The sequence below is a fragment of the Carettochelys insculpta genome, chromosome 4 (assembly GCF_033958435.1).
Source record: "Carettochelys insculpta isolate YL-2023 chromosome 4, ASM3395843v1, whole genome shotgun sequence".
NCBI classification, from domain to species: domain Eukaryota; kingdom Metazoa; phylum Chordata; order Testudines; family Carettochelyidae; genus Carettochelys; species Carettochelys insculpta.
Window position 1 is genome coordinate 101,035,807 of NC_134140.1, and position 15,263 is coordinate 101,051,069.

General features: G+C 39.8%; 1 protein-coding gene across 12 annotated transcripts in view; it reads right to left on the reverse strand.

The window, feature by feature from the left end:
* Positions 1–15,263, reverse strand: part of BLTP1 (bridge-like lipid transfer protein family member 1) — a 206,547-nt gene that overhangs the window by 61,790 nt on the left and 129,494 nt on the right. For 11 of the 12 annotated variants that reach the window (XM_074993360.1, XM_074993364.1, XM_074993363.1 and 8 more), the window contains 7 exons: positions 14,453–14,628; positions 12,448–13,154; positions 9,729–9,974; positions 9,263–9,356; positions 7,475–7,525; positions 1,249–1,455; positions 846–1,084 (listed from right to left, as the gene is read on the reverse strand). In XM_074993360.1, the coding sequence (XP_074849461.1) occupies positions 846–1,084; positions 1,249–1,455; positions 7,475–7,525; positions 9,263–9,356; positions 9,729–9,974; positions 12,448–13,154; positions 14,453–14,628 (1,720 nt within the window). The remainder of the gene's footprint in view (positions 1–845; positions 1,085–1,248; positions 1,456–7,474; positions 7,526–9,262; positions 9,357–9,728; positions 9,975–12,447; positions 13,155–14,452; positions 14,629–15,263) is intronic. The other variant, XM_074993362.1, reaches the window with a different exon arrangement.

The window sequence follows — 15,263 nt, forward strand, 5'->3', positions numbered from 1 at the left end:
CACAATGAAAAATAATCCTGAATTTCTTGGGTTTCTAATCTAAGTAGACTTTTTTAAAAACCCAAACATTTGAAATTATGTAAATGCATAGTTAAGTTAGACAAACAATACAACTCTGTATCTGTACTAATAACCTATGAAGATAAACTTAACACAACCTCATCAATTCATAACAGTTTCAACTCATCAGGGACCACAAAAACTCTATATATTACCACTCCTTGGTGCTGTGGAGAATGCAAATGGCAGTACCTTGTACTGGTAGTGATTTGGCTCCACTGTGCATATCTATGGCTATGTGTAGGGCCCTTCCAAACTCACGGTCCATTCTGATCTATTTTATGGCCAGAAGGTTTTCGAAATTAGTCCATTTCATGTCTTTAGCTGTTTACATCTGAAATTTCAGACTGATGTAACGAGGAGGGATCCCAACCCAAAAGGTACCCAGAAGTAGGTTTGATCTCTGCCCTCCACCCCACCTCCAAAGAAACCACCCAAGGGAGGACAAGTCCTGTCCCTCCCCAGACCAGCATGGACTCACAGCTAAGAGCTCTCTGACACTCCATGGAGGGGGATATCTGAGCCACCTCCACAAGTTTCCTCCAACTGCAGGCACCTCCAGGGTTGGAACTTCCCACAGAGAGGGGAGCTAGGCAGGCATTTAGAAGAAGGTCTGAGAGGCACTGGGATGGAAGGGGAGGAATTGATTGGTAGGACTGCCAATGAGCAGGAATACCAGGAGGAGGAAGATGAGCCTGGCTACCAGTCAGTATTAAGCACCTGCTATTTTTTTTCTGTACGTGTTCCTCCCCTGGAGAGACCATGGAGTTAGTGCCTATGTTTACCTGTCATTCCATGACTTCTCATTCTTCCCATCTTGTATTCTGCTTTTAGAGATGGCAAGAGTGCTGCTCCAATAGCTATACCATCTATCATGGCACTGAATTTAAGAACTATGGGTTTCTTCTCTAAGCCTTCTGGCAGCTGTGGAAATTCATTGGTTTCAACTGGAGTCTGATTAACACTTGTTGGGGTCTTTTCAGAGGGCAATGGAGTTGCAACATCTTCTTTTGTAGGCTGTGGGCTATTTAGAAGAAGAGATACCAAAACAACTATTACATATTCTAATGTATTCATTTTACATTATTGGCCTGATTCTCCCACGTTTATTCAAAGAGCAACATGAGCCCACAAGAGAACAGAAAATAAGATAGGTCCATACAGGACGGCAAATAAAGCAAAACTTACGCTGTTGATGGTTGCCTGATGAGGTCTGAAATTTGTTTGGAAAGCTGGTGAGAACTGCGCACCATCATGCTATGTAAAGTGGCAGGGTGCTGAGGAATATTGATGCTGATAGCTCCTACTTTCAACACTGCAGCATTATTTGTTTTCAGTCCTCTTTGGGCACTATAAAGAGCCTGTGATTTGGCAATACTGCATTTCACTACAGTTCTACCAAACAACAAAAGAGGATTTATTTGCACATTTTCTCAAAATATTTACCTGCATATAGCTTCCAACAAATTAGTTGGAGTATCATATGCTATGATGAACACATTTGTATTAGCAATTTATGAACTGCATACATGCCTACTTATCACCTTCCATTTACACACACAGAAGCAGTACATGCTGTATAAGCAACAACCATCCAGTTTATGCAGTTTTTTTACATTTAACAAACTTATAAGGCATGCATGGCAAAATGTCTGTTCAACTACTGTAAGAATGAAATGTTAGATAATTTGTGATTACACACAGTAGCTTGCATACACCCACTGCAGACACAATGAACACAATTGTGACTCTATATCAACTATTTCATCCTCATTTTTCCTCAAGAATTGTAAACAATCTTTTATAGTGACAGCTACTCAGACTATTTTACCTACTAGACTACCTGACAGAGTTCTGTATCAAGTTGTAGGTAACGTAGCAAGTAAATTGATTTCTCGTAGGAAAATTCAAGTTCAAGTGGCCCTAACCTCACAAATATAATTTTCAAACTACTATCATGTCAAGCAACACAACTGTGCTGTGTGTTTGTAATTCTAACAGTGTTTTTCTTCATCTTCAATAATCATGCTATAATGAACAAAAACTCATGACTATTTCTCATATCTGAGATCAGTTACTGGAATTTTACTCAGAGAAGATTTCAAGTACTATGGCATACACCACCGGTCAGCAACTTCCGGCATGGGTGCCAAGAGTGGCACATGAGCTGATTTTCATCGGCATGTGAGGCATGAGCTCAGCTTGGCCCCTCCTGCCCCATGCTGCTCGGAGCTTGCTCAAAGCAATGCCACCTGTAGATTAACAAAAGATCAGCTAATGCTACCAACCATCACCTAAGCAGTAAAGTTCTACATTTTAATTTATTTATTAATGAACCTGTTGTAAGTCCAACTATTAGAGACTTTAAAAAGTATCACTGCCACTTGGACCACACACACAGATTAAAAAGGTCAAATTTTAGCACTCTGCCTCAGATAGGTTGCGGACCGCCGGCATACATTGTCAGGGTTTAATAAATACGACAGGACTATAAGAGGAGGAAATATGTTAACAAAATAGTTTGCTGTTAGTATGGAACAACATTTTTAACTTTTAGTTGAGTTTATTTGAGCTGCACTTTCCTCTAAGACAGTGGTGGGCATCCTGCAACCTGAGCCCCTCCCCAGCTGTCCCCCTCCCTCAAGCACCTCTCACAAAGCCAGGCACTGGAGCCCCCCACTTCCTAAACCACCCCTTTCCTCCCACCATCAGAGCACTACAAATAGCTTGATTCACACTTTATCCTTGTTCCTCTCCATCCCACCTAGAACTGGAATGCCATGAACAGCTGATTCACAGCATCCCAGCTCTGGAAATGTGCGTGAGGAGCAGGGACAGCGTGTGAATAAGTATCGGAGGGGTAGCCGTGTTAGTCTGGATCTGTACCAGCAACGAAGGGTCCTGTGGCACCTTATAGACTAACAGAAAAGTTCTGAGCATGAGCTTTCGTGAGCACAGACTCACTTCATCAGATGCTGGTCTTGGAAATCTGCAGGGCCAGGTATAAATAAGCCAGAGCAAGGCTGGGGATAACAAGGTTAGCTCAGTCAGCAAGGGTGAGGCTTACTACCAGCAGTTGATCTGGAGGTGTGAACACCAAGGGAGGGGAAGCTGCTTCTGTATTTAGCCAGCCATTCACAGTCTTTGTTTAAGCCTGAGCTGAGGGCGTCGAATTTCCAGATGAATTGTAGCTCAGAAATTTCTCTTTGGAGTCTGGTCCTGAAATTTCTTTGCTGTAGGATAGCTACTTTTAGGTCTGCTATTGTGTGGCCTGGGAGACTGAAGTGCTCTCCTATGGGTTTTTGTATATTGCCATTTCTGATATCTGATTTGTGTACATTTATTCTTTTACGTAGAGACTGTCCAGTTTGTCCGATGTATATAGCAGAGGGGGCATTGCTGGCACATGATGGCATAAATTATATTGGTAGATGTGCAGCTGAATGAACCCATGATGGTGTGGCTGATCTGATTTGGAGACGATATATACCTTCAAATCAGCGGCACAGCTACGGGTACCCGCATGGCCCCGCAATATGCCAATATTTTCATGGCTGACCTGGAACAGCGCTTCGTTAGCTCTCGTCCACTAACACCCCGTCTCTACTTACGCTACATTGATGACATCTTCATCATCTGGACCCATGGGAACGAGACTCTGGAGGAATTCCACCGGGACTTCAACAACTTTCACCCCAACATCAACCTCAGCCTGGAACAGTCCACGCAGCAGATCCACTTCCTGCACACCACGGTGCTAATACACGATGGCCACATCAATACCACCCTGTACCGTAAACCCACTGACCGCTATGCCTACCTTCATGCCTCCAGCTTCCATCCCAGACACACCACACGATCCATTGTCTACAGCCAAGCACTAAGATATGACCGCATTTGCTCCAACCCCTCCGACAGAGACAAACACCTACAGGATCTCTACCAAGCATTCTTGAAACTGCAATACCCACCTGAGGAAGTGAAAAAACAGATCAACAGAGCCAGATGTGTGCCACGAAGCCTCTTACTACAGGACAAGCCCAAGAGAGAAACCAACAGAACACCACTAGCCATCACCTACAGTCCTCAGCTAAAACCTCTACAGCGCATCATCAGGGATTTACAACCCATCCTGGACAATGACCCCCCACTTTCACAGGCCTTGGGAGGCAGACCAGTCCTTGCCCACAGACAACGTGACAACCTGAAGCAAATCCTAACCAGCAACTATACACTGCACCACAGTCACTCTAACTCAGGGACCCATCCATGCAACAAACCTCGTTGCCAGCTCTGCCCACATATCTACACCAGCAACACCATTACAGGACTTAACCAGATCAGCCACACCATCATGGGTTCATTCAGCTGCACATCTACCAATATAATTTATGCCATCATGTGCCAGCAATGCCCCCTCTGCTATATACATCAGACAAACTGGACAGTCTCCACGTAAAAGAATAAACGCACACAAATCAGATATCAGAAATGGCAATATACAAAAACCCGTAGGAGAGCACTTCAATCTCCCAGGCCACACGGTAGAACACTTAAAAGCAGCTATCCTACAGCAAAGAAATTTCAGGACCAGACTCCAAAGAGAAATTTCTGAGCTACAATTCATTTGCAAATTCGACGCTCTCAGCTCTGGCTTAAACAAAGACTGCGAATGGCTGGCTAAATATAGAAGCAGCTTCCCCTCCCTTGGTGTTCACACCTCCAGATCTATTGCTGGTAGTAAGCTTCACCCTTGCTGACTGAGCTAACCTTGTTATCCCCACCCTTGCTCTGGCTTATTTATACCTGGCCCTGCAGATTTCCAAGACCAGCATCTGATGAAGTGAGTCTGTGCTCAGTTCAGAATATATTGACTCAACTAGCTGTTCAATCAAATTCAGTGCAATTCTCAGCATGAAAGAACACTGAAGGAGTTTCCACAACCTGTGCCAAGAAACCCACATAATCATCCACTACACAATTTGAAAAACAAAGTATCATACTCAACACTAAAACCTTCACAGATACCAGGATTTAAAAAAAAAATCCCTGTTTAAAATCAACAGTTGAATACATACCCTGTCTTGGTGCTGGAACATGTTCAACATTTCTAATATAAGTTAATGAAAAGCTTAGGCCAATGTATCAGAAAGAGAAAATAAATCACAAAAACAAATACAAATCCAATGTAATGAAACTAAATGATAGAAACCCGCTTTTCACTGGAAGCTCAGAACTCACAAATCTAGACTACCTTTACATCTAACAACTGGATTACCTGTGCTTTTGGGGCAAGTACTTAATTTTTCATTTAATTAAAATCCTTTAGGACAAGCTGCCTGCTCTAGAATACTACCAGCATGGAAAACAGGTGTTCTGAACACTTAAGTACCATCCTATTCATACTTAGGATGCATTATACAGCTAACCAAAAGTGCAAATAGCAGTAGAACTCATGCAATATTGTTCAACTATTACTGATCAAACACTGCAGCTGTTCACCAAATAATTCACTGAAGTGGTAATTTTTGTGGTATAGGATCAGTTCTATAGATTGTCATTCTAGAAGAGAACAGCTGGAAGGTGATTTGGCAAACTGGAGCTCATAGTTTTGTGAGACAATCTGTGGAAGTCAGCTAAAGTTGAGAAAATTGCTGGGAGATTCCATTCTGCAGTACTTCCTGAACCAGTATCTCTGTGCTGAGGAAGAAATGGGTGGGACAAGGAAGAGGAAAAGAAGGGAAGGTTTGCCCCATCAAGCAAGCTATAGAGATAGATCTCCAAACCTAACAGAATTTGGGAGGGGATGGGGGGAGATTAGAAAGGAGAAATAGCAGAAGACCATATGCTGTCTTTATGGAGGCTCTGTGCCATACTTGTATCCCACTGCATTATCCCCACCCATCACCCCACAGACTTCTGCTTACGGCAGTTGCCCCAGAATCCCCACAAAAGTACGTGGGGTTGTAAGTGGAAAAGAAGGGACTCCCCACTGTAATGCAGCATGGCCAGAGAGCAAGACAGTGACAGATGGGAGGTATATAAGCTCCATGATGACTGAAACCTTATTCCCTGTGGACTGAGGAGAGATTACAATGGGCTAATTAGAACACCTGATGCCAATTGAGGCCCTGCGAGAGACCTAGTAAAAACCTGGCTTCACTAACCAGAAAAGAGGAGAGTTGACTGTAGTTTAGAGGAGTACTGTTTTGACCATAGAATCAGAGCACCAGGGGAAGGAGAACACTGCTCAAGTAGAACAAAGGTGCAGAGGAACTGGGCTCAAAGGGGGATAGAGTGGAAGCCAAAGAAGCTGAAGGGACAGAACAGGAGCTAGCTAGGGAAAAGAATCACAGCTTCAAACACTTAGCCACTATTGACAGGGCCCTAGGTCTGGGACCCAAGCAGAGACTGGGTCCAGGCTCCTTCCTCGCTCTCCATCCCTTCTTCACTAGGGCACTAATGGACCCCACAAAATTCAAGAATGGCAACAAGATATGGCCCTTGACCTATCACACAAAGGAAAAGTGCAGGACCCATCAAAATAGCATCATCTGTTCGCCACACAAACAAGTAGGTGTTTTGGAAAATAAAATGTCTGGACATATTTACGTTTCTGTCCTTAGCTTTGCAGCATCAGTGAAGGACAGGAACTTACAAGTCTGACCACTACCCTACTTCCCAGCCCCAATCTTTTTTCTTGGTTTGAATTCCAGGAGTTGCAGAAGAACTTCTTTGGGTCTGAGGGCAGGGGACAGGGAGAAAGAGAACATAAAGACAACACAGCTCATTCCTGTATGGGAGGAGACCTACTAGTGGAGAGTCCCAAGTACATGTGGAAGTTTGGGGAATGGATTGGGAAATGGTATACATTTTAACTAGAACACTATTTTAAAAGTAACTAGTGTGCGTATGTACAGTTTCAAATATTATTTAATTATTTGCTGCAACAATTAAGGTAAGTTAAGACAGAGTCCACAGTGAAATAAAAGAGTTATGTGACTGCAGTGGTCACAGTGGGCTAAGAATGGTTAATTCACCTGCTCTCTTACCTGGAATTTCATATCATTAAAACAAACAGTAGTACATAAAGGACATTAAAACAAATAGTAGCTAAATAAAGGACAGCCAAAGAATCAGGCTTTAACACTCATTAAAAGCAGTCTAGTTATCCAGCAAATATTGTGCAGTGCATACAACTGGGCAAAAGAGTAGACTGTTAAATGAACACTCACCCATGAATTTTCTTAATATATAATTAGTGGCCCATATTAGCTAATTTAGATTCTATTGCTTATTAAACTAAAATGTTATGAAGCAACAACTGTCTACACTCACACAGAAAAAAATGCAGCCTTTAACTACACAACATGATGTTAACTGCAAGTCTATTAAACATAATAGCATGACATACAGAAACTCTTGTTTGGCTGTGCTTGTAGGAGATGTAGGAAAATCCTCCAGTCTACAGATGAAGATTGAAGAGAAAGCAAGAAAAAAAAAAAGCAAATAAGAAATGAACATTCATGCAAAATTATTTAAATATTCGTAACCCACAATATGACAAACTATCTAAAGATATATTACAAAGTAACAAGTTGGCACTAGTTTTTAGAATCTTTAGTAATTTTTCCCTGCTTTATTGCATTCTCCAATTTTTGTGTGAGCAAGATCAGAGACACTGCTTTGAACAGAAATACAAATTTCAGCCATCATCTAAAGTATTACATGGCTGACAGTTTAGAGCTTTTATCCACACTTGTTAAATACATTCAGCTATTTGGCTATGGACATCACCAATAACAAAGGTTTTTAGCACAGAAAACAGTATTGCAATATTTAATTAGAATTTATACAGTGTAGGGAACCAGATAAGAATTATTTTAAAAAATGAGATACAAGTGACTTTTCAAATCAGACAGCCTCCTTAGCCCTCTTATCACTATGGGTATTTCAAGCCCTAAGTAGCATACTGAGGGTTACCCAACTAACTCTGAGAAATAGTGTGAAAGTGATTTATATGATGAAGAATTTTAATTTTATGTGTACTGCTCTGCAACTCAAATATAAAGAGATTCAAATGGAAAGGAAGTAAGAAAAATAAGCATGCATTCCCAACCTGCATCTGTGAACACAGCAAAAGAGAAAACTACGTGGATATTGAGCAAGTATTATTAGGTGTGCATGCATAAAAGGTGATATTTTAAAATGCTGTCAGTTAAAGAGGGGTAAAGGACAGACTTTGTAGAGGTGAAATAACTTAAAGGACCATGCAACGTAAGAGGTCAAAAAGTTCATCCTTTATGAAGCAAGACAGCTCTCACATAGGAGGAATCAACTATAAAGGGTTAAATACTCTGATTTAAAAACCTCTGCGCACCACTCAGGGAAATAGACAAACTTTAAAAAATAGTTATTAAAACATAGAAATAATTAAAGCTGCATGTTATATCACTGAGTCACTATGCATAAACAATGCAGGAAAGAATTGCTCAAAAAACCATGACGTGAAAAAATATTTGTACTCAGTGGATCTATTTCCTACCATTTCTCACAATCCAACCTTTCATTTATTTAGGCATTTATCCTGCAAGCTCTTCTGCACATACCCTTCGCCAAGGGAACAGAACTACTGAAGTCCACAGGAGTATTAGTATCTGTATAGTTAAGTACTTGCTTAAGTGTTTAACTCATTGGGGTCCTAATTACAGATACATATATGTGTTCACCACAGCCCCAATCCTACTCACTGTATTCACATGTGTAGTCTCATTAACTTTAATGGAACTATTTATGTAATGCAAGCAGGATTTACTCCAAATATAAAAGGTTTTCACTGTATACTGTCAGGCAAGAAAAATGGCCCTCTCACTATAAATGTTGCCTTGAAACAAAAAAGGGCTTTAGTTTTAAGAACCTTCTTTTTCTCTAATTTGTGGGAGAGAGAGAGAGAGTAATTTAAAAAAAAATTAGTTTTAGCAGCCCAGTTTGAGACCCATTCCTACAATCACCTATGTATGGCCGTCTGCCAAACCCTAGAAATTAAAGGAGGCTGTGCATGGATGTAGACCTTATAGTATAAGCTCAGAGCCATGGCCTACACTGCAAGTCCCATACATTTATCTGTATGTACAATGGACACTCCATTTCATATACAATTGTGATTTTGGTATTTTTAAATTATTTTTGGCTTCCCACTCACTGGATATTTGGTGTAATTCCTTCCAGTAGAACAATGTTAACACCACCTATATGAGCAGTAGCACATGTCTCAGTCATCTTTTGGTGCAGTACATCTTTAGGAGGAAAGAGAAAATACTTTTATGAAATACAAAAAACAGTGAACTCTGCTGTACATGTCAACTGCCAAAATACAATGAAAGTTAATGTAAGTGTCACAATGTTTGATAACTATTAAATAATTTCACAATCAAATATTAGCTGCTGAAGAAAAGTTGGAAAATTGTAAGCTGCACTTTCACTTTCTAAAACTATTTTAATTGTATTTCAGTTTATTGACTTTTTAAATAAATGTATATAAAATATTGCTATGTGATGTTTCGGTATTTAGGCAATTACAAAGACCTGCTATTGCCTTGCTGGAAGACCTTTACTATTACTGAGTCAAAACAAAGCTAGACGTTAGTACACAGAAAATCCTCTCCTACCTTTCATTTTTTCTTTTAGTGTGAAACTTCCATGGATCCTCTTTAGCTCAGATTCCATTGTTAGTCCTCCAATGTCTGCTTCAAGGTGTGTGCGATTCATCATGCCTATTCCAAAAATTATTAGAGTCACGTGCTGAGGTTCAGAAGTAACCAGACTACGCTTCCTCTGTGCCTTGCTCAAGCTGCTATTGTCCTGTTCATTCTCAAATACAACTCTACATGCAGGTTCAGTAGGGCTCCGAACGCCTAGACAAATATATACCAATAATTCAGTGAGAACTTGAGTAAATTACTTACTGTGAAACCTATTAACATTTGTATTTGCAACTAGGAATCATTTCCTGTATAAGATGGTGATGTTTGGGTTAACCAGTCGTGTGTGACATCAGCCCAGTAACACTGTCACAACTGAGAAAAATCCAACACATTAATGACAAAAACAAGATATATAACTACAGATGATTTCATTACTGTATTACTAACCAACTGCTGAGCCCCTTGAACTAAAAATATTTGCTGAACATGGCAGGCTAGAAAGAGGATTTACTACACTGGCATGCCCAGGCAGCCACTTACCCTCTTTCATAATGAGCAGCAGACGCTGTGCCTAGTTATCAGGCATAGCTCTTTCTCCTTACAAAGTGGTGTGAGATTTTAGGGAAGTAAACCCCATAAAAACCATAGGAGATATTTGCCCCCCTATTTAATGGATCTATTTCCTACTATTCCTCACAATCCAATCTTTCACTTATTTAGGCCCTGATCTTGCGAACTCTTCTGCTCATACCCCTAGCTAATCTGAGTAGAACAGTCTATAGGACTGTACTTGAATTATACCTGTATAATTAATTATATGATTTCCTTAATATTAGATTTTCTTAATATTTCTGGTTAGTTTCATGTACAGAAAGTTCTGGTTATTTAGTTTTGAGTAATAAAGTTTCATCTTAAAAGCTTTAAGCATAACATTAATAGAAAAGTAATAATGGAATTTGCATATAGTGAAGATGCAGTATTAAGGATATTTATCCTTTGTATGCATCTTTGGCAATTAAATTGATTTCCTCTACTTCTTCCATATCTAACGGAAGCACCACAAGCAGTATAATAGTTTACCCTGCTTTTATCTTTTGCACTTTAAAGACATTTTTACAAAATATAGTATAGAAATTTGAGCTAGAACTTGAATTGCCAAATACATTTCTGGTGCCACTTAATTCAATAATAAATGTTCATGAACAAAAAGATATTTAGACCATAATGTCAATGCTCAATTCTTAATTTACTTTGTGGCACTCAGCATTGAAATATACTGCTGTGGGCACCCATCTTCTAAAGCTCTGGGAGAAGGCCTGACTCCAATTAAGTCAACAGCAGTTAGATATCAATGTAGTGAGTATTCTGTCCTCTTTATTTAAATCTAGATCTGTATAAAAGGTTGTGCAATTTTGCTCTGTGAAATCTCTGAGGAATTGCCTACACAAAGGTATAAGTAAGCACCAATGGGGTATAAATTCCAGTTTGCACCATCGTGTCACACACCAATTGGCCTGTATGGACCCCGCTGGTATACACTTTAAAAGTTTTTTAGCACATTAACCTAGTCCTTTTTCAAACAGTATAGATGTGTTTACACTTGCATTCCTCTTTTAAAATGAATGCAAATGAGGGATATCTTGTGCTTTATTTGCATAATCCCTTTTTGGAAGAGATTCTTTCAAAAGCAAAAAAACAGTGTAGAAGGAGCTCTTTCAAAAATAAACTCCATCTTTGAAAGAACCCTTCTTCCTATTTTGTTTCAGGAAGAAGGGTTCTTTCAAAGATAGTGTAGATGGGGTGCTTTCGAAAATAAAAATAAACCCTATCTTCAAAAGAACCCTTCTTCCTGAAACAAAATAGGAACAAGGGTTCTTTTGAAGATGAGGTTTATTTTCAAAACAGCCCCTTCTACATTGTTTTTTTTCCTTCAAAAGAATCTCTTCTAATGCAAATGAATCACAAGATATGTAAATCAATGCCTCATTTGCATTTTCTATTTCCCTCATTTGCATTCTTCATTTGAAAGAGGAATGCAAGTGTAGACACAGCCTATGTGTCTAACACATGACTACCTGAAATGTGACTCCACACCAAACTTGATTAAAAATGACTCCTTGCTCAGTCTGCTCCTTCACGTATTCAGTTATACCTATTCACTTTACTACAAAAGCTCTTGCATCTAACTTTCAAAGCTAAAATACCTACAGTAAAGCAAGCCGAAACCTGTTCTCATTTGATTAACAGAATTGTTAACTAAATTTTAACTACTGAGACAAATTCTTCCCTCAGTTGTACCTGTGCAAACCAAAGACAACAGGGCTGTTGCACAAGCATTCCAGAGAACATCTGAAAACAACAAAACTGTACAGGCAGAAAGGCAGAATGTTGTATCAAACTTAGAACAAAATGAAACTAGCTTGACTTTCAGATATCACGTGGAGTTTGCAGAGTTGGCAAACCCAAAGTCTGCAAATACGAACCATTTTGTTTGGCAGTCAATAAGATGCCAATCTAGAATCTTATAATTCCATGTTTACAGTAATTTTTCTGAGCAGAACTACACAGATATTGACAAGTTTTGGTAAATTGTTTAAGAATCTTCCCATAAAATCTATAAGAATCCATTACTACAAAAACCACCTGTGTAAATTATATTATTTTCAACACAAAATCATCTTACCTGTTGGCCCAAAAGGTTCAGATGATTTTTCTAAGATCCCTGTTGGATCAGAGATAAGCGAATAAAAATTGAGCAGTTTATACATATTTTGCCAGCACTCTGCAGAGGGCTCACTTTGTTCAGACACTGTGATTGAATCTGAGTCGTCCATATGAATGGTCATGTGATCAACTACATCCTTTGAACCCTTCCTGGATACTTTAGAAGTTCGTCTTTCTGATCTCCCAAGAGAATTCTTGTTTCGAGATTCTTTTTTATTGTTATCATTATTGGTTCTTTTGTTCTTTGCATTGTTTACTCTGTTGCCTCCATTGAGGCTTCCTCGGGAGCTGCGGCTAAAGTCAGAAGAGCGAAAGTCTCGATGTTTGCGGGTTTTGAAGGTAGGTGTTGGAGAGGCTGACCCAGCAGTGTATCTGCTAAGTTTGATGTCTGTCTGTGTGGCTTTAATATCATCTATCATTGTACTGAACTGATGAATAAGCCGGACCAGTGCCATATCTACATGCTGACTTATCGATTGGCAGGAAATTGTAAAATTACAATGAAAAGTATTATAGTAACGCTTGTTAAGGTCATGAAAAGAAAGGGCATTAGTGGAGTTCTGAGGTGTACACATCGACTTCTCCATTACAACAGCGCTAATGCTAAAAGTTTCCAACATCAATGCTGGCTTGAATTCAAGTGGGGGTAGATTGACAGCTCCTTGCCTACCAGGGGAAAAAAAAGATAGATAAAAAAAATATTCTTTTTAAAAAAAGGTAAGTTCAAAATTAAAGAGCTTTTATATAAAAAGTTCAATATATTAGTAACTTAATATTCAATTTCTTCAGCAGATCACCTTTGCACGATCATTTATGGACTTTTACCATACAGTTTTCCAATACTATATATTAGCTACAGTAGAAATAATGTAAGTGAGAAAGTCATTTTGCTTCAATATTTTATTCTATAAAATGTTTTAGTTTTATACGTATTTTGTCATTTTTACCATCCATTTTTGCCCAAGAAGTTTTGCAAAAAAGAAGAATAATGTTTTATTCAGTAAATAATAATTACATTATAGGTAAATGTCCTAAACTCTATGGCTACGTCTACACGTGCAGCCAACATCGAAATAGCTTATTTCGATGTTGAGACGTCTACACGTCCTCCAGGGCCGGCAACGTCGATGTTCAACTTCGACGTTGCTCAGCCCAACATCGAAATAGGCGCAGCGAGGGAACGTCTACACGTCAAAGTAGCACACATCGAAATAGGGATGCCAGGCACAGCTGCAGACAGGGTCACAGGGCGGACTCAACAGCAAGCCGCTCCCTTAAAGGGCCCCTCCCAGACACAGTTGCACTAAACACCACAAGATACACAGAGCTGACAACTGGTTGCAGACCCTGTGCCTGCAGCATAGATCCCCAGCTGCCGCAGAAGCAGCCAGAAGCCCTGGGCTAAGGGCTGCTGCCCACAGTGACCATAGAGCCCTGCAGGGGCTGGAGAGAGAGCATCTCTCAACCCCCCAGCTGATGGCCGCCATGGAGGACCCAGCAATTTCGACGTTGCGGGACGCGGATCGTCTACACGGTCCCTACTTCGACGTTGAACGTCGAAGTAGGGCACTATTCCCATCTTCTTATGAGGTTAGCGACTTCGACGTCTCGCCGCCTAACATCGAAGTTGGTGCCGCTACTTCGAAGTAGCGTGCACGTGTAGACGCAGCTTATGACTGTCTCTGTCTCCCATCCCCTCAGCCCTAGTTCCTCTCTCAAGACTTTCCTGTTTGTAGACCTCAGCCAGGTCTCTAATGTTGCACCTATATTTCTAAAATTCAAATATGAAGCTATCCAAATGCTTGATACACTCGCCAAATGAAAGCAAAATAAAAACTTAATGACAGACTGCTTTCCCATTCTGTGAGATTGTGTTTTAGAAAGTCAAATGGAACCTAATATGGGGGAAAAAATTCTGTATTTCTTACACATAAATATACTTTTAAAATAAATATTTAATATACCTTCGTGCTCTCTTGCTTTTTCTCTCTTTTGTTGTATCTGAATCAACAATATCTGCCCTCAGACAGTCCAAAGTCCCTGAGAATGAAAGGTACTCTCCAAAATACATTCTATAGCACAGTGGCACTTCATCTTGAGACTGAATTCCTGTGTGGCTCAGAAGAGGTTTGAAAACAACCTACAAAGAATATAAGATCTCTGAATTAGCTGTGCTGCCAGGATCTTTTTTTATATTTGTGTTTCTTGGCTTCAAAAATAAGCTTTACTTTTTTTATTATTACTTATCATAACACAAGGGTATTTGTGATAGGTGGACTATATAAATTGTAAAATAAAAAAAATTTCTTTTTAAATTTAATTTGTATTAAGAACATAAGAACGGCCATACTGGGTCAGACCAAAGGTCCATCTAGCCCAGTATCCTGTCTGCCGACAGTAGCCAATGCCTGGTGCCCCAAAGGAGGTGAACTGAAGACAGTGATCAAGCCATTTGTCTCCTGCCATCCACCACCAACAAAAGGCTAGGCACCATACCTTACCCCTTGCTAATAGCCATCTATGGACCTAACCTCCAAATATTTATCGAGCTCTTTTTTAAACTCTGTTAGAGTCCTGGCCTTCACAGCGTCCTCTGGTAAGGAGTTCCACAGGTTGACTGTGCGCTGTGTGAAGAAAAACTTTCTTTTATTAATTTTGAACCTGCTACCCATTAATTTCATTTGCTGTCCTCTAGTTCTTATATTATGGGAACAAGTAAATAACTTTTCTGTATTCACTTTCTCCAAACCATTCATGATTTTATATACCTCTATC